A 20,087-nucleotide genomic window follows, 5' to 3' on the forward strand; every position below is an offset into this window, starting at 1 on the left:
GTTTGTCCTTATCAGCATTGAATTTCATCTGCCATTTTGTTGCCTAGTTGTGTGAGATACCTTTTGTAGCTCTTCACTTAACTTTGGACTTAACTATCTTGAGTAATTTTGTATTGTCAGCAAATTTTGTCACTTCACTGTTCACTCCCTTCTCCAGATCATTTATGAACAGGTTGTACAACATGGGTCCCAGTATAGATCCTTGGGGGACCCTGCTATTTACCTCTTTTCATCGTGAAAACTGATCATTTAGACCTACCCTTTGTTTCTTGTCTTTTAACCAGTTACTGATCAATGAGAGGACCTTCTCTCATATCCATGACTGCATAATTTGCTTGTCAACAGCTTTCTGAAAGTCTAAGTACTCTATATCAACTGGATCACTGTTGTCCACGTTTTTATCAACACAAAGAATTCTAGTAAATCAGTGAGGCATGATTTCCCTTTACAAAAGCTGTGTTGACTCTTCCACAATATATCGTGTTTATCTATGTATCTCTGATGATTTTGTTTACTATAGTTTGAGCAAATTTGCCTGGTACTGAATTTAGGCTTACCAGCCTGTAATTGCCAGAATTGTTGCTGGAGCCTTTTTTAAAAATAGGCACTATATTAGTTATTCTCCAGTCATCTGGTAGAGAGGCTGATTTAAGCTATAGGTTACATACCAATTTCATATTTGAATTTCTTCAGAACTCTTGGGTGAATACCATCTGGTCCTAGTGACTTATTACGGTTTAATTTATTGACGTGCTCTAAAGCCTCCTCTATTGACACCTCAATATGGGACTGTTCCTCAGATCTGTCACCTCAGGTGTGGAAATCTCCCTCATATCCTCTTCAGTGCAATGTAAATAATCCATTTAGCTTCTTCACAGTGGCCTTGTCTTCCTTGAGTGCTACTTTAACACCTTGATCGCCCAGTGACCCACTGACTCTTCGGCAGATTTCCTGCTTCTGATGCACTTGAAAAAAAAAATGCTGTTAGTGTTTCTGTCCTTAGCTAATTGCTCTTCAAATTCTTTTTTGGCCTGCCTGATTGTACATTTACACGTGACTTGCCAGAGTTTATGCTCCTTTCTATTTTTCTCACTAGGATTTGACTTCCAGTTTTTAAAGGATGCCTTTTTGCCTCTAACCACCTTTTACTCTGCTGTTTAGTCATGATGTTGTTTTTTGGTTGTCTTATTAATTATTTTTTATTTGGGATATACTTTGTTTTATCCTGTTATGGTGTTGATTGAGAACAACTGCAAAACCACTGCCTAACTTCTTTCATGTATGGTTTTGCATGCCACTGCAGGGACTTACAGCTTTACTTAAAGTAGCTGCAGGAGTGTTGTATTTTTGCATAGCTGCAGAAGAAGATGCATCCGCTTTGCACTGTTTTCCTTGCTGAAGGAGAAAGATCAAGGTTGTCAGGTACCCACAGACAGTCTAATGTCTGGCAGAATGTATCTGCCAATTGTTTTTAACAGGGAAGTCCTGTTAGACTTGCCAAAAGAGGCATTAAAAAACCAAAAACATCCAGATTAAAAAAAATTTAAAAAAACAAAACCCCAAAACATTTGGCTGTTAAAATTATTGCAGAATCTCCCTCTTTATATGCATTTCTCCTGTTTCTCTATCATATTACCTTTTTTAAGCCCCATTTACTGATAACTGCCAACATAGACTCTTTCACTATATGGGAGGTAAGAAAGTTCTCTAGCTTCCTGTCCCTACTACTCTTTTTTGTGGATCAGCCAGCTGACAAAGATGTAAAGACAGCAGCCTCTTGTTAAATTAGTTTCTCTCCTTACAGGAAAGTTTCTTGCTCCCTCTGACTGGAAAATTAGAGATGCTCAAAGAGGTTTCTTGTATGACTAAAATGTTGATGATTTGGTTCGAGTATTCAGGAAACCCATTTACACAGGTACAGAGTGTTTTGGATGACTGCTTGTATGTTTGTCTAACTTGAGTTTGCCTCTTTTTTTTTTTTTCTTGAGTAATTTCTTCAGTTCTTTTTGCAGAGTGTGCCTTAAAAATAACCTCTTATCCAGAGTGCAAAACAGGAATGCAGACTGTGTTTCACATCCTGTTCTTTAGAATGCCTTTCACACACTTATGCATTCCTGTTCCTTTATTGGGATCTGGGTAAGAGGTTGACTTTAATTTTCACACATGCGCAAAAAATATACTTTCCTGATACCAGACATGTATAGATAATCTTGTTTCCCTGACTTTGAAAAACAAAACCTATCAATGCTATTAGGAAAGTTCATTCCAGGATAGTGTTTAACCTTTATTATCTTAAACTTTATGTAGTACATAAAAACAGGAATGAAAACAGTACATAGACACAGAAAATCAATAACTGTATAATAAGGTGGGGGTGTTTGGGGTATGAAGTGCAACCTTTGAGGTTTGGTGTAAACATTCACCAAGTGTAAGAAGGCCACAGCTGGATTATGAAATTCTGGTTTTGTTGCTTGTAGGACAAACATTTCTTTAACAGCATTGTCAATTCTGTAACTTCTAATATTACATAGGTTTTCCTCCTTGGTCTCCCAGTCAGTGATAGCATAGGTGTCAACTAAAAAAAGGCGATGTTTGTGGCTTTCCTCTTTTTTGTGCCCCCCCCCCCCTCTTCATATTTGTCTTGCATGTGTCCCCTGGAATTCCTGATATCCTTTTATACACCATCTGTGGCTTTCAGTGTCTCCTTATTCCCCTTCATGTTCCCACTATACCACTTGTCCATTCATATTTCCACTATCCTCTTGTCACCTATCAGTTACCCATCATCTCTCTCCCCCAACCCTCCCAAAAAAACCCTGCTGCTTGGGCTTCCACTCAAGTCTGCTTTTGTGCCCTGAGACTGCTACCAACTAAACATCATGGAGGAGGAGTAGCTAGAGGGTACAAGAATAGGGGACTGTAGTCTCCAGCCACCCTCTTCTCTACTCACACAGCAACTTAGAGGCAGAAATCAGCTTCTAGAAACTTGGGCTTCATCAGTCACAATCCCTGAGGCTTTGGCTGGAAATGAAAACATTAAGAAAGCAGAGCTGCCATGTTTCTCTTATCTCGTGTGCTACTTATATGTTTGATAGCCCTGTCGCATGTTCAGCAGGTTCCTCTTGCATCCAGCTAGAGTGTAAGGTTGCCAAGTGTCTAATCACAAACCCAAACACCCCTGCCATGCCCCTTCCCTGAGGCCCTGCCCCAGCCACGCCCTTCTCCGAGGCCCTGTCCTGCTCACTCCACCCTCTCCATCCATCGCTCGCTCTCTCTCACCCACTTTCACCTGGCTGGGGCAGGGAATTGGGGTGTGGGAGGGGGTGCTGGCTCTGGGCTGGGGATGAGGGGTTCAGAGTGTGGGAGGGGGCTCCAGGCTGTGCCTGGGACGGGTTGGGGGTGCAAGCTCTGGGAGGGAGTTTGGGTGCTAGAGGGGACTCAGGACTGGGGGAGGGGTTTAGAGTGCAGGAGGGGGCGTGGAGTGTGGGCTCCAGGAGGGGGCTCAGGGCTGGGGCAGAGGGTTGGGGTGCAGGAGGGGGTGTAAGGTCTGGGAAGGAGTTTGGGTGCAGGAGGGGGCTCGGGGTTGGGGTGCAGGCTCTGGCCATGTGGTGCTTACCTCGTGCCGCTCCTGGAAGCAGCCTGCATGTCCCTGCGGCCCCTGGGCAGGCTGGGGGCTCCGCCCGCACCTCAATTTAGGCAGGCAGGGTCCCTCTCTGCCTCCCCTTTTTTCTCCCCCTACTGGTGCACCAGGCCAACATGGAGGCAAAACATCAAATTGTGCATGTCCCTAGTAGTCAAGAGTTGGGAAGAAGGAAAGGTGATGTTGCATTAGAGCAGCCAGAGACAGATTCTGTGAAATTCTGTGTTTTTTCAGTGTTTCTTTCAGGATGTGTCATTTGTGTGGTGATATCAAATGCCATAAAACAACATCGCCACCGAGTTGTCACACAACATCAGGAAGTTGTAATAGTTATTTTGTTGTAACTTCTGATTGCTTCTAAAATAGATATTCAGTTCTTCAAGGTAGAGTACTGCTTTAATTACTAACACTTTATTAGATAAAACAGAATAGTTAACAGTATACATTTATTTTCTTGTATAAAGACACAGCAAGTTCTTTAGTTTAACTATTTTTTGTTTATAATACACACTGTCTTATTTTTAACAGAATATCTCCGAGCATGTAGACTGTTTCTTTTAATCAAAATACAGCACCAATGGGTTAGACTATGTTTTAAACTAATCTCTTTCCAAACTTCACTTTTCAGATTGAAGACAAAACATTTTGTTCCCTGGTTGATACATTATATGGGAAGTTTTGGAGCAGGACAATTTTATTTATTTATTTTATTTTTGGCAGAGTGATATTTGGTGATTTTGACGACTTGTATTACAGTAACCCAGAAGCCTCAGTCAGGTTTTGAGCCACAAAAGTAGTCTCCAGAATGTGGGTGACTGTGCCATCAGGAAGAAACATGAAGTCATCCTGTTTGGGCCTCAGTGACAGGAAGAGGAGCATTAGCACAGGAAGACTGATAGGTTTTGTTATGTCTCATTTCCCATAGAACTAAGTTCTCCTTAGTTCCATTACCTCTTATGGAAACTGCTTTTGTGAGTAAATGCCGTGTGTGTTTTCCATAGCAAATTAAGGTCCAATCCTGTTTCCATTAAAGTCCCGAGAGGAATGCTACCCATTGACATCAGTGAGAGCAGGATTAGGCCCTAAAACTATGTATCTAGAATGGTGGTTACATGGTCAAAAAGTCTTGTCTCTTAGTTGAACCCCCATATTCAAATACAACATCATGCTTTGGGCAGACTAGTAATACACTTACTGTACCATGAAGGTGATGTTCAGGAAAAAAAGGCTTCTGAGTAGAAATAAACTGAATATAGAATTCTGCAACAAGAACTAGAATAACTTGACTAAGTATGTGGTCAGTTAATGCTGTGATATCACCGTTGTGATTTAAGTTGACTTGTTCAGTTCATTGCTGAAAACTGGATTTCTGGGTGTATCAGTATAGAGAAATTTTTTAATTAGTCTTCCATTTTTGAAATGGGGTTTGGGATATATATGTATATTCAAAGAGGTATTTTTTGCTTTTAGAGTTCTTAAAATACTTCTATTCACTCCATATGATGAAAATGGCAGGCATTACTGGCAAAGAAAATGCTGCCATTAATATTTTTATATAACTTGCAATTAGGCAACAAATCAGAGCATTTAATGTTTTCCTGTCTTGGAATGTTTTTACAGTAAAAGCTGTGTTATCCAGCATTTTACCAACCTGAAAGCACTGTAAACCGGCATTTCTGATCTTCATTGAAAGTCTTGTTTATAGTCCGGTTGGTGGCAGGCTCCCTACCTGGCTCCGCATGGCTCCCTGGAAGCTGCGACATGTCCCCGTTGCTCCTAAGTGGAGGAACAGCCACAAGGGGTTCAGAGTTTGGGAAGTGGTATGGGGGTGACCTAGAGAAATTGGAGGATTGGGCTAAAAGAAATCTGAGGTTCAATAAGGACAAGTGCAGAGTCCTGCACTTAGGACGGAAGAATCCCATGCACTGCTGCAGGCTGGCAGTTCTTAAGAAAAGGACCTGGGGATTACAGAGGATGAGAAGCTGGATATGAGTCAACAGTGTGCCCTTGTTGCCAAGAAGGCTAACAGCATATTGGGCTGCATTAGTAGAAGCATTGCCAACAGATCGAGGGAAGTGATTATTCCCCTCTATTTGGCACTAGTGAGGCCACATCTGGAGTATTGTGTCCAGTTTTGGGCCCCCCACTATAGAAGAAATTGGTGAGAGTCCAGCGGAGGGTAACAAAAATGATTAGGGAGTGGAGGCACATGACTTATAAGGAGAGGCTGAGGGAACTGGGGTTATTTAGTCTCCAGAAGAGAAGAGTGAGGGGGGGATTTGATAGCAGCCTTCAACTACCTGAAAGGGGGTTCCAAAGAGGATGGTGCTAGGCTGTTCTCAGATGAACTCAGTGTAACTTGTGCTTTTGAAAATTCCACCTTTAAGTGCCTAAATATGGGCCTGAGAGACTAATTTTAGGCTCATAGTTTTGAAAACTTTTTGGCCTGTGTACAAAATAGTTTACAATAATTTAATGTATTGAAAGTATAAACTTCTTAACAGTGAAGCAATTTTGTTTTGAAGTGGCAAAGATTTTGTACACAAATATTAAAAACTTTTAGCCTCTGGTGCTGCAAATACTTATGCACATGCTTAACTAAGCAGATGAGTAGTACCACTGAAGTCAAAGGGACTATTCATTTGAGTAAAGTTACATGCTGGTTTTAGTCCTTGTCCTACAAACCCTTAATCGTCTGTGTTTTGTTTTTTTTGCCTGTAGCTGCTTTATAAAATTCAAATAAGATACCTTAACTGTAGTAGATTTTATACTAAAATAAACTAACTAAAAAAAGCATTTGTAATTTTGTTCATTAGATTAAAATTTATAGTTGCAATAGCACAGATTTTCAAATTAGCTTGACAAAGGCCCCATCTGATCTGATCTGATATAAATATTTTAAATCAGTGACTTAAATAGCCTTGATTTAAATCTCGCCATCTTGCTTTATTCTCTGGAAACTTTCTCCGAACAACACTCTGAATTCATTGAACAGGGGATATAAGTGTAGGCTTTACAGTTTTACACCAGTGAGAATTAGGGTTTTGTATTAAAATCCTAGTAGTAAACTACTAATTGAGCTCTTGTATGATTTCATATTACAGGGCCTTGAGACCATAAGAGAATCAAATAAAATGGAAGCAGGAAATTACTCCATAAAGTTTAATTGGAAAAGGTATTTCAAAATGAATTTCCACTATAAAGTATTTCATTGAAAAACATATTTTTCAAAATAGATTTCCTCTAATCCCCAACTTAAAACTTCTTGTACGTTTTCAGAAAGTACAAGGACTAAATTTACTAAGGGATTTGTTTTCTGGTTTCCAAAGTCTTGAAATTTCCCTGCTGGCTAATTACTGCTTATTACTGTAGACATTGAGCTGTTAGCAGTAACATTTTCCATCTTAAGATGGGCTGGCCCATTCAAGTGAAGAGCATGTTGTCTGAGTGCTGAATGGAATTACTACCAATGGAAACTATGCTGCAAGAGGAGTTGATAAAGCAGCTGCTGTGCAAACCTCAGCTGTTTTTTCCATCTTCCAAAGCAAAGTTAATTAGCATAGGAAAGCTGACTAATGTGCTGATGTCACCTCTTTCCAGTAGTCGCTTACATTTTGTCCCTGACTGCCTTAAAGCATGTAGGACTTTGTTCAGGAATTTGCTGTCACTTACGGGATGCACTGAAAGCTTTTTTGAGGGGGTTGGACTTTTTCCTTTATAAACACAGTCTACAGAACCAACAGCTTCCTTAAAAGTAATTGCCTTGGATTTGTGTTGAACTGCTATCGTTGCTTTAGTGAAGCACAAAATGCATTTTAGGAACCTTAACTACAGTTTTGGTTCCCTAATTGCCTGTGTGGCAGACAGCGATGTCTTCAATCAAATTGAAACGAGGGTATGGCTTTTTTAAAGTTGAGTTTTAGATCTGTGAATTTCTTAAATACTGAAGGATAGGTGCTGTTCTAAAATAGTTGAAAAATACTGTGCTGTTTAAAACATTAAACAGATAATGCTTAAGAAGTAGGGAAGAACTATTTCAGAGGTTAACAGGTTGTAGTCTGCAAATGTGTATTTTGTGTATTATGTTTCAGTCTTAATGTATCATATGGACTTTAAGATCTTTATCTTCTGCCTTTTCAAATACTTGTTGTCTGTCCATAAAAATACTGTGTATATATGCATGTAATTGTGAATATGAGTTGAAAAAACTTCATTTGAAGGCATTTTCAATGATGTTCAGATTTAGAATGTTGCTAATAGGTTTGTTTGTATTAGAATATATGAAGATGTTTAAATTACATTGTTGGTGTAGCACTGTAATTGTTAAGACTGGTGACACTTCTGTAGTGTTGGAATGCTACGTAATATAATCACTCCAGCTATCTAACTGATGAGAATGAAGGAGTAACAAACACACAAATGTTTGACTTACAGTAGTGAATTATTGATTAGTGGTGCTAAGACATCTGTCAGGCACAAAACAATTGGATTTTATTAGTAGACACTATGATGCTAACATCTGATTTCATCTGGAAGTTTGATCCATGAGGCGAGTATTTTATAATAGTACAGACTTTTCTTTTTAGCTAACATAAAATTGAAGATTCCATACATTTCAGTAATCATCTAGATGGTCTCCAAAGGTTTAGTGGTGAATATGAATTCTGAATTATAGACCAATCTGTTTTTCTGAATAGGTATGAATGAGATATTGGTGCACCAAGTAGTGTAATGTAGAAAAAAGATTTTAAAAAAAGGCTTAGATTTCAGAAATACAAAGCAGCTTTCTTTCCGGTGTAAAAAGCTAACAATAACAAGTAATTCCTGTGCTAAGGGTTCTATTCTTGAGAATTGTATTAAAACTACTTGGAGTTTACATACAGCTAGCTTTTATTAGAACACTAAGAGACAGGATAGTTTTGAGTTAACATGCATACATGAAATATTTGGCTTTTGTCTAATATATATTTGTTACTTAGAGTCTTGGGATAGCAGAAGCAAGTTGTTGTGAGTTAGAACCACGCTTAGCTTAAATAAAAACTATAACCAAAGGTTTATATAAGAGAATAAGGAAATTAAGCGTTCAAGAAAAAAATATATTATGCTATTTTGTTATACCCTTCTATGTAGCCTTATCCAAAAATCAGTGATTAAACTGAATGCAGTTGAAAGATGAACATGAAGTCAGAACATTCTGATCAGTAAGATTCTGTGAAATAGTAACATACAAAATGTCAATACATAAAACATAACTTACTACTAAGGGTTGTACATAGCGAGTCATTGTGCTTAAAATAAGTCTGAAACAGCAAGTATGCCAGCCATACACTCATTTTTCCCTTCCCCTCCCCTCAGCACCCTGAAGTAAAAATGGAAACATTCTTCATAAATAATGTAAAAATAGCTGAGTTTGGTTTGGATAGCTGCCCCATGTGCTCTAAAAGCTCAAACATTAGTTACTCAAATCATCAGTGAAGACTGCCAACTTTTGATGGACTTAGTTTCATACTGCCATCTAGATCGGATGGCTAAGTCATTGGGCCACACCGATAAAAGTACAAGGTTTTAGAGTCAGAAGGGCTGGGTTCTGTTCCCACTCTGCAACAAATGTACTGTTTTAACCTTGTGCAAGGCCCTCACCTCTGTTTCCATGTCTGTGTAATTAGAACAATACTTTCTTTACTAAGGGAATTGAGTCTTCGTTTGTAAAGTTCTTTGAGATCCATAGATGGAGGGTGTTATAGAATTACCGTGTGTCATTATAACTGAAGTTTCCTTAAGCACACTTCATTTCCCTAAATTAAAAATAAGTACAAAAAATAGTTTTCATATGTCATAACATTACTGAGGTGTCAGATTACCTTAAAAACAAGCACATTTTAGTACAGCACACTATTCAGTTTTCATGTCTACCGTTTTCATGTCCTTCATGTTTACTTGAGTAAGGACTTTTGGCCCTCAATTTACTTTGCCTGCTTTTTATAGATATTTCTATATAAACTAAACTAAGCAATTAAAACTCCATGATCTTCATCACTTGTGAATAGTACTTTTTTTAGCATGCCACAAAATTGAGACAGAAGCCAGTAGACATGCAATATATTTTACTTATTTGTAATCTTTTCTTCTATCTTGAAGGCACTATTATTTCAGCAAGAAAAAAGCAGCTGCTATGTTGTAAATAAATGATGATTGGTTTATTTTGAATGGCTTACCATATTCTCTAATAAAATATTTTAGCATGCCGCTGTTAACTGCAGTCCATCATAATCAGCAGTTGTCCTTGAGGGAATGAGAATAAATTACAAGAAAAAAGGGATGTGGCATGTACATGGCTTCTTTTGTTTTTAAAAATATATAATTTTTTTTTTACAGGCCAAATTTGAATCTCTCTTTAGAACATATGACAAAGATATCACCTTTCAGTATTTTAAGAGCTTCAAAAGAGTACGAATAAACTTCAGCAACCCTTTGTCAGCCGCAGATGCTAGAATCCAGCTACATAAGACAGAATTTCTTGGAAAGGAAATAAAACTGTATTTTGCTCAGGTATGTTTTACCAAGCATTTCTATATAAATGTAATCATTTTGCCATTGAGTCTTATGCTGTTGTAGTTCACAATTTTTTTTAAAGACCTGTGAAAATTTGTAGCATTCATTAGTGACCAAATTGATTGGAGAAAACATCAGGTAGGTACCTCCAAACTTAGGAGTGTTTGGAGGCTAATGAATATGTTGGGTTTCTGCCTGCTTGTGTATTGTTTGCCCTGTCTTGGGATAAGGGGGAGACATCTAGTACTCACTGTCATACCAAGAGCTGGTTGGGTAAACAGGGGGAGGAGTATATTTTGTAAAATTTCAAACAACTTTTGGGAATATTCAGAACACTTGATTTTATTGAATATAAAAACCATCTTCTCTCACTACTTTAATTTTTTTCCACTGATAGAGGGGAGTGTTCCTCTCTTCCTAGCTTCTTCTTTTTCATAATGTTCTGAAATTTTTCATCAGTTTCAATCAAAATGAAATATTGTTGCAAAAACTTCCATTTTATTGGAAATACTGTTTGTTGAAGAAATTTTGACAATTTTCAGCCAGCTTTAATTGAAAATCTAGTAACCCCAGAACTCCTAATGAGATACTTAAAGATATCCAGGGTCATAAAACAAAGATGGTTTTAAAAAACAAAATAACTGTAAGATTTCACTTGTGGGGGGGGAGGGGGGAGACAAAGCATGTCTGCTCTTTGCCAAATTGTTAGCAACACTCCCTAGATATTCTGCATCTCTACAGTGCAACTATAGAGATTCTGCGGCAGTTTCAGATACATTTATTCACTGGAATGGAAGGCTTTATTGAATTAAATCCCAATAACTAGTACAGTAAAAGCTGTATTATCTGGCCCTGTACTAACTGGAAAGCTCTATAAACCGGCTTTTCTGATCTTGATATAAAGTCTGGTTTATAGTCCGGTTGGTGTGGGGCCAGCAGGCTCCCTACCTGGCTCTGCGTGGCTCCCCAGAAGCAGCGACATGTCCCTGCTGCTCCTAGGCGGAGAACGGCCACAAGGGATTCGGAGTACAGGAGGGGGTGCGAGAGTGGGGGATGGGGCACAGGAGGGGGTGCAGGCATGGGCTCTGGGAGGGAGTTTGGGTGCAGGATCCGGGGGGGTGCTTACCTTGGGAGGCTGCTCACAAGCAGTGACTTGTCCTGGCTACTCCTAGGTGGAGACCCGTCAGATGGCTCTGCGCGCTGCCCCTGCCCTGCCCACTGACTCAACAGCTCCCATTGGCTGGGAACCAATGGGAACCCGCACCCAAACTCTCTCTTTCTTAACTGGCATTTTTCACTTGCCGGCACCCCCCATTACCCCAACATGCCAGATTTAAAAAGTTTTTACTGTACTAGTATTGTGTCCCTTGTGGTAATAAGTTTAGTTTGAGGTGTTTAATATATACACGTTTATTTTTTAAGATGCTATACGGATTTGTACTGACAACATAGTTGGCAGCTTGAGTAGTGACAGTTATAGCTTTGGGACCTGGGGAAAGGTGTGGGAATTATGTTGGATAAATGCATTAGCTGGAGATTTCTGCCAAAATGATAAGCAACTAAATAGAGAGACAAGGTGGATGAAGTAATATCTTTTACTGGCCCAAAACTTTCGAGCCATGGCTTATTACAATGATCTGTAACCAACTAAATCCTCTTTTCGTCCTATGACTGCAAAGGACTGTTAGTGGGCCACTCTACCTTGAATGGTCCCTTGGAATAGAATATGTGCTAACAACCTATACTAAACAATCAGTTCCACTTTGCATTTGGCTGTGGTGCTTGGAGTACCTTTCCCAGACCTGAAGAAGAGCTCTGTATGGCTCGAAAGCTTGTCTCTCTCACCAACATAAGTTGGTCCATAAAAGATATTACCCCACCCACCTTAACTTTAATATCCTGGGACCCAACTACACAACATTAAAGTAACTAAATAGTAAATGATATTGGGGAATTATTTTGTAATATTAGATAAGGTAATCATTTGATCAGTTAACTCCCCTTTGAGATGACCAATTATTTTGGCTATGCACAAACTCTTACACTTACTTACCTGCATAGTTTACACTTGGTTAATGTTTGATGCTCTCTGCAGTCATAACAGTTAGAAATGTAATTTTTCTTCAATCAAAGCTTACATTCTTGAGCACAGTTCTTATAGCATGAAGTGGGTTCTCAGCAAACCTGATGCCTGTGGAGTCGCAAAGAAAACACTGCTCTAATTGTTATACAGAGATGCAAATAACACTGGCTTGGAAGTTCGATCTTTTCCAGCCTCAAAAATAGCCCTTGATTCAGCAAACAGGGTTGGCCTGTGGAGCTGCATTGGCAGTGATTCCTAAATATAGACAAGGGTGTGCAGGGGGTCTGTACCAGTATATAGAACTATACTGATTTCTGGTCAATACTTTCTGTGACAAAGTTCCTGCTCTACCTTAGTGGGTCTTGTGCTTATTGGCAGATTTGCTCGCCTTGGAGCTTCACGGCAGCACTCAGCTTGGCCGTTTTTCTGAACCCACAGTGCAGGTCGACTCCTCCTGTGTCTGACCAGGAGTTGGGAGGATTTGGGGGGAACCTGGGCCCGCCCTCTACTCCGGGTTCCAGCCCAGGGCCCTGTGGAATGCAGCTGTCTAGAGTGCCTCCTGGAACAGCTGTGCGACAGCTACAACTCCCTGGGCTACTTCCCCATGGCCTCCTCCCAACACCTTCTTTATCCTCACCATAGGACCTTCCTCCTGGTGTCTGATAAGCTTGTACACCTCAGTCCTCCAACAGTTCGCGTTCTCACTCTCAGCTCCTAGTGCTTCTTGCTCCCAACTCCTCTCACGCACACCACAAACTGAAGTGAGCTCCTTTTCTAAAAACCCAGGTGCCCTGATAGCCTTTCTTAATTGATTCTAGCAACTTCTTGATTGGCTGCAGGTGTTCTAATCAGCCTGTCTTACTTGTCTCCAGAAGGTTCCTGATTGTTCTCGAACCTTCCCTGTTACCTTACCCAGGGAAAAGGGACCTACTTAGCCTGGGGTTAATATATCTGCCTTCTATTACTCTCCTATAGCCATCTGGCCCGACCCTGTCACATTTCTAAAACCTGTATGGTTGCACTGGTTGGTGCAAACCCCTGTATACTCTTATTTACACTTAAGGGTTTTCACCAGTGCATCTATGAGTCATCAGTGGGTTACTGAATGCTGGATTCCTGAGTGTAGGTAATACCAAGGAGATCTCTAACTGTACCTCAGCTCTGAAAATGTGTGCACTTTCAGCTGCTATCATTAGGCACTCCTTTTTTAACTTTAATGGGAAAATCAATCTGAGTGTTCCTTTCTTCTTGGTATCCTTTGTGTTTGTTTCAAATGTCCTCAAGGACAATCCTGAAGGAGCCAGTTTATTTATATACCTTCTGGAATTTTCACCGCTTGTGATAATAAGTTTCAACACCATTTATCATTAGACCTTACAGCCCCTTTTTAATTTCCCTCTATTTTGGTCTTTTGGGAGCAGATTTTTCTCTGATGAAATAACTGTATATTAAAACAAAAATGGGGAAAAAAAGCAGATGTGCACATTTCACTGTGTGTTTTGACAGCATTGTCAGCAAGGTGGTTTTGAATTTGTATGTTTGATATGTTATCACACATTGTTACATACTGCCACCTTGAGTGCTTGTTGTAGTATATCTGTTCAAACTTTAAATTCCATGCAAATGACACTTTTAATTTTCCATTAATCAAATAGTTAATCGTTTGTTTTATTCTCCCAGACTTTGCACATTGGAAGCTCGCATTTGGCTCCACCAAAACCAGACAAACAGTTTTTGATTTCACCTCCAGCCTCTCCTCCTGTTGGTTGGAAACAAGTAGAAGATGCTACGCCAGTCATTAACTATGACCTTCTCTATGCTATCTCCAAGCTAGGGCCAGGTAAGAAGGATTCTGAGCTTAAAGTTTTAATACTTGTGTTTGAGTAAAAAATGACTTGGAATACTAGTAATAATTCAAAAAGATTTTTCCTCCAAGATATTTGTTCATTATCAATTAAATTACTAACTACAGAAAACACTCTGAAGTTTTTTATGTCAAGGATTGTTTTCTGAAATCACCATTTTGTATCCATAGGAATATCCTTGCCAGAACAAAACATTCTTGCTGAGTCATACAACATGAATTATAAGATTATAAAATTTAAAATAAAATTGTAACTCTAACATAAGTTTCCCCAGAAATAAAATGGCACTTCTAAAATATTTATATTTTAACTATATAGCTACTACTTTTTCTTAAAACACAGTTGCTGTTGTTCAACCATCTGACAGTAAATTAATAACTGACATAGGTCTAGCCACTTTCATCAGAGGATTTGCAGACATTGCACATATTAAGTCTCACACCACTGTGATGTTGTGTTGTATCCATTTGATAGAGGTTTTTTTGAAATCAGAGAGGATAAGTGACTATCACACTGTAAGTCAGTGGCAGAGGGGAACAGAGGAAGCTCTAAGAGCCTGGCTCCCATATATCTGCAGAGCTGGAGGCAGAATCCCTTGTTTGTTCTGTGAGAGCTTTCATCAACTTTCTGTAGAACTATTTGGGAAAAACTGTGCAAGGGACACCTTACAGACTATCCAGCCTGGCTTGCTCTTTGGTTCCCTAAAATATCTGATGTCGCAAGCACCACAATTTGTATGGTGGTGCAGCTGCTAAGATACTGAGGTCTTAAAAGCATGAGGATAAAACATACCAAATTGAGTGGAACAGAAGAAAAAGTGACCAGAGGAACACATATAGAAATATGAGTGGTGGTTTCTTTCTCCTACAGAAAAGGTATTTGAAAATAATAAATTGTAGGGTTGTTTCTGATTGACACTGTCAAATGACTAATCAATGGACATAACAAAATTATAACACAGCCTATCTAAATGCTATCCAAGTAGATGTGTAAAATCGCTTCTAGCCAATTCTGTTGTTACACAGGAATCCCAGGGCAGAATTCAGCCCTTTAGGTTTTGGTCAGCAAAACTATATCTAACTTCATTAACTTCTCCTGCCAGTGGAAGCCTTGGAAAAAATCTGCTTCTGTGGTTTTAAATCTTCATGGTATGGAGATGGACAGTTCTCCTGAATGATCAGATTTGATCATACTGTTCAAATTTTGCGGATGAGACAAACCTGGTAGAGTTGCAAACACTTTGGAGGCTACAGCTAAAATTCAAAGGGATCTTGATAAATTGGAGAACTGGGCTATGGACAACAAAATGAAATTCAACAAAGGTAAATGTAAGGTGCTCTACGTCGGGAAGAAAAAACATATGCACAAATACAGAATGGGGGATAACTGGCTTGGCAGCAGCACTGCTGAGAACATCTGGTAATTGTGGTGGATCACAACCGTAACACGAGTCAACAATGCGATGTTGCAAAAAAAGCAAATGCAATTTTGGATTGCAATAACCAAGGTATAGCATGCAAGTCACAGGAGGTGATAGTACCACTCTACTTGGTGCTGGTTAGTCTTCAGCTGGAGTTGTGTGTCCAGTTTTGGTCACTGCTGTATAGAAAGGATATAGAGAAACTGGAAAGGATCCAAAGGTAAGCGACAAAGATGATCAAAGGGATGGAATGCAAGCCATATGAGCAAAGGCTGAAGGAACTGGGTATGTTTAGTTTGGAACAGCATAGATGAAGTAAGGACATGACTGCAGTGTTCAAATACTTGAAAGGCTGCCATAAAAAAGATGGAGAAAAGATGTCTCTCTTGCCACAGAGGCAGGGCCCGCTCTAGGTTTTTTGCCACCCCAAGCAAAAAATTTGCCTCCCCAAGCTCCGAGAGTGCAACTGCCCAAGCATCCCTGGAATTTTGCCTCCCCAAGCACATGCTTGCTTTGCTGGTGCCTATAGCCGGTCCTGCACAGAGGGCAGGGGGTTCAAACTGCAGCATAGAAGATTTTTTGATTAAATCTCAGGAAATACTTCCTCACTGTAAGAACAGTAGGACAATGATACTCACACCTTCTTGTCAATTGTTAGAAATGGGCAATGTCTACCTTGATTGCATTCGCCTCATTAGCACTACAAAAGTAATTTTCCTCCTTTGATATTCACCCCTTCTTGTCAACTGTTGAAAATAGGCCACTTCCACCTTAATTGATTTAGCTTCATTAGCACTGATCCCCCACTTGATAAGGCAACTCCCATCTTTTCATGTGCTGTAATATTTATACTGCTTTCTGTATTTTTCACTCCAGGCATCTGATGAAGTGGGTTTTAGCCCATGAAAGCTTATGCCCAAACAAATTTGTTAGTCTCTAAGATGCCACAAGGACTCTTTGTTGTTGTTGTTTGTTTTTAAATTTAGACTGTTTGTTCTGTGCTTACTGTGTAGAATGGAGCTTTTTTGACCAGTTTTGCTAATGTTCTAACTTTCAGGAGAAAAGTATGAACTCCATGCTGCAACTGACACTACTCCCAGTGTTGTTGTCCACGTATGTGAGAGTGACCAGGAAAATGAAGTGGAGGAGGAAGAGGAAGGCATGAAGAAACCCAAACCAAAAATTATTCAGACAAGAAGGCCGGAGTATACTTCTACTCATTTAAGTTGAAGTGGTTCTAACTTTCAAGGGTTTCAAGTAGACGTATACAAGAAAAATGCTTACTATGGAAGTGTCAGGTTACAGGTTTGGTGGCAGTGGCTGCAGCAATAGTAGGAGAAATTCCAATGTAATTTAACTCAGAAAAACACTGGAAGTTTCCTCATTGTTTTTAATGCTGCACATTGGTTAATATGTATGGAACCGAAAATAAACTTCCAGATCAGAGTTAGGGTGATCAGAAAAAGGCATTTTGAGAAACCTTCCTTTTTAAGGAATCCTAGGCTGCTTCATTATAAAACAGATGGGGAAAGCTTTCTTTGTTCTATCTCACATGATACGCCTCTAATTCATAGGCTAGACATATGTGAAGTACATGTGATATTGAGATGGTTTAAAGATATGGGAATTGTAAACATTTTTCTTAGGTTGTTTTGTGCATGTTGTTTACTGATGTTCAAAAATAACTTTGCGTTATTTTCTATATAGTTTCTCACTTCACGCTTTTTGAAATCTGGGAAGTTGTCTTCAATGCTTATCTCTCAGCATCCTGGGTCTCTTACTGTATGTATGTTTTATTGGTACCCAGTTTCCAGTGGACATACAATTTATGTAGCACCTTATTTTGGTGCAATATAATTTGTGCTTTTAAAATTTTAATCTGTTATTAAATGCTTATGTGGGATTTTGTCTAGCAAAGTTATGGAAAAAACTGTGCAATAGGAAAATTGTTCAAGTAAGTGGATTTTAAGTTATTTAAACGTTAAGTTATACGTTTTTAAGTAATGCTGGTTCAATTATTTTGATTTTCTCCTTTTGAAAAACAAAATTCTTAAACATGTAAATAAAGCTAGTACTGTATATTCACAGCAGTGTACAGTTTTCAGTGAGAAGTATGGCAAGGGAAGAAAACCTGAGCTGTATTACTTTTTACATTAACTTGTACATTGTAGCTGGTGCAGTTACACATTTTAACAGTGATTCAACACACATGATGTGAAATAGATGACAGATGTGTGGTATGTTTAAGCGGGATGGAGTGCCTTTTCCCCATTCATTTGTGATGGGATTGTTATACTAGTTGAACACTTGTATTTTTTCTACTGGCTATGTCCGTCCAATATGTATTCTCTTTTGGCTTTGTTTCCAAAACAGGCTGGCATTTAGAAATGCTTAGTACCAAGTAATAATGCATGCTTTATCAGTTCAGGTGATGGCTTGCTGTGGGAACAGACAGTCTTTCATTCTGTTTGGTTTGAGTACTGTTTTAAGGACAGTGACGAATGATGTACAAGTTTTCTGTCATGTTTACATAACAAACAAATACATGCTGTACCAGTTCAAGTGTTTCCAAGAATCTGCTTTTAAAATGGAGATTCTGACTTTGAAATATTTTAATACTTTTTTAAAATATACTAATATATTGACAAAATATACTGTTGGAGGAGGACATGTTTCTCTTTTAGAAGGAGAGGTATTTTGGGGGTTCAGACATCTTTTTAGAAATAAAGACCCTGATCCTCTTTTTGAAGTCAGTGGGAACTTTGCCATTAGCTTCATTAGTAGTAAGACTAGGCTTGGGATCAGCATTGTAGCTGTTGTTGCATTAAAATGAAATGCATTATGGTGTGCCATTTGTAGTTAATGTTGACTTGGAGGCCCAACATAATACACTTTTGGGTAGAAATAGGCAAATATTATAAAGAATACAATACTGTATGTACCGATGAATTTGTACAATCATTCCAACTGATAATACAGTACATACTCCACACCACTAAAAGCCTACCATTGTGCTGACCAAGACACACAATATTATTGTGACCAAAGAGAACAGAAACCTGTTAAACCTCAGTAATCGTCTGGAGTTGTAGGGCCCTATTCTGATGGATTAGATTTACAGTAAGCATGCATGCACACAGACTGATGCTGAGTTTTGGTTCCTATCTGTGACAGAGAGAGAGAGAGATGCTCTCCCTGTGTATGTTATGCTGTTTGATACCAAGTTTGCAGGTGTAGAATGTCACCCAGCATAGCTTTAGGTCAGGCTGTGTTTTACTGCTGCACATGAGCTACTTTTCTGTTACTGAAGTGTAAACATCAGACTGCAATGCATGACATTCTTTGTTCTTTTTATTTTTAAGTGCAGGATACAATGACCAAACTAGAGAAACATCGAAGCACACAAATGTCTCTAGTATAGCTTTCTAAGGCTTCCCATGTAGCCAAAGACACTGCTGCTAAATTTGATGCAGATGTTTTATATTTGCCCTTCATTCAGCACAAAACCTTTGGCCTAATTTCTGTAGCATTCTCTTCCATCTCCTCTTCTGCTGCCAGCATAGACCCTGAACACTGGGTGCTGTTACTGTTGCTTCTATGGGACTGCCAAGATGCATCAATTATCTTCAATAGAGAAGAGAATGTAAAACAAACAGTGACATGATTTTGAATGTTGGTACACATTGAGACATTCTGCATGATGGAGGTTGAAGGTAGTCATTCAGATTCAGAACTATGAATGATTTGGGCTGGCTGCAGTTTCTGCCACTCTCAACTGTATTTGTGAACATGGATTACTGGACGGTAACTGCCCATCTTGCTGTCCGCCCCCAGTTTGTGTATCTTGGCCGATGTCTGTTCTCTTAGCACCAATGTGGTGTATGGATCACTCTGTTTCTGTATGAAAATAACAGCTGTTCTGTTAAGACAAACTGGTATTTTATAAGATTGTATAGTATGGGACATATTTAAATTAAAATATTTGGATTGTCTACTTATAAATGTCGTGTTGTTTATGCATGAAACAATAGTTAAAGATTTTGGTGTAAAAATGCTTAAACTTCAAGCATCCAAAAATATACTTATGTTAGGATAAGGACTTTGTCCCCGCTTACTTGGTAGGCTCACATCCTTGCCAACCAAATTTAATATTAATTATGGGGGAGGGGGGGGAGAATCCAGTTTGATAGTCTTTGATAGTCTTTTACAACATTGTTTAATCTCTTTAAAAATCTTTTTCATAGTGTCAATAGTTTCATATACGTAGCCAGCAAGCCTAGTCATTACAAAACATTACGAGGCATGCAAAATACATTAAAGGGCCACCTCTTAACCCAGGGTAAGAATTATTTTATTCTAAAATAAGTGTGGAGAAAGGAGTTTTTGATGTCAATGTTAGTCTTTTACATTTCCTTCTGCATAGAAACTCTGTGATGTATCAGTATCTTACAATTGGCATTATTTACATTTATTGTGTGTAGCAACATTCTGCCTCTAATACAGACAAGCAATTCTCCAATTGAATTC

The 20,087-nt window shown here is 39.0% G+C and overlaps 1 protein-coding gene across 6 annotated transcripts in view; it reads left to right on the forward strand.

Annotated features, from left to right (window-relative positions):
- Positions 1–19,562, forward strand: part of RCAN1 (regulator of calcineurin 1) — a 70,699-nt gene extending 51,137 nt beyond the window's left edge. For 4 of the 6 annotated variants that reach the window (XM_037904451.2, XM_037904468.1, XM_037904475.1 and 1 more), the window contains 3 exons: positions 10,016–10,189; positions 13,956–14,115; positions 16,618–19,562. In XM_037904451.2, coding sequence (XP_037760379.1) covers positions 10,016–10,189; positions 13,956–14,115; positions 16,618–16,790 — 507 coding nt within the window. In that variant the 3' untranslated portion in view covers positions 16,791–19,562. Of the gene's footprint in view, positions 1–1,804; positions 1,916–7,046; positions 7,536–10,015; positions 10,190–13,955; positions 14,116–16,617 lie in introns of those variants that run through there. The other 2 variants (XM_037904440.2, XM_007054613.4) reach the window with 2 other exon arrangements.
- The last annotated feature ends 525 nt before the right edge of the window (positions 19,563–20,087 follow it).

This window comes from Chelonia mydas, chromosome 1 (assembly GCF_015237465.2).
Source record: "Chelonia mydas isolate rCheMyd1 chromosome 1, rCheMyd1.pri.v2, whole genome shotgun sequence".
In the NCBI taxonomy this organism is placed as follows: Eukaryota; Metazoa; Chordata; order Testudines; family Cheloniidae; genus Chelonia; species Chelonia mydas.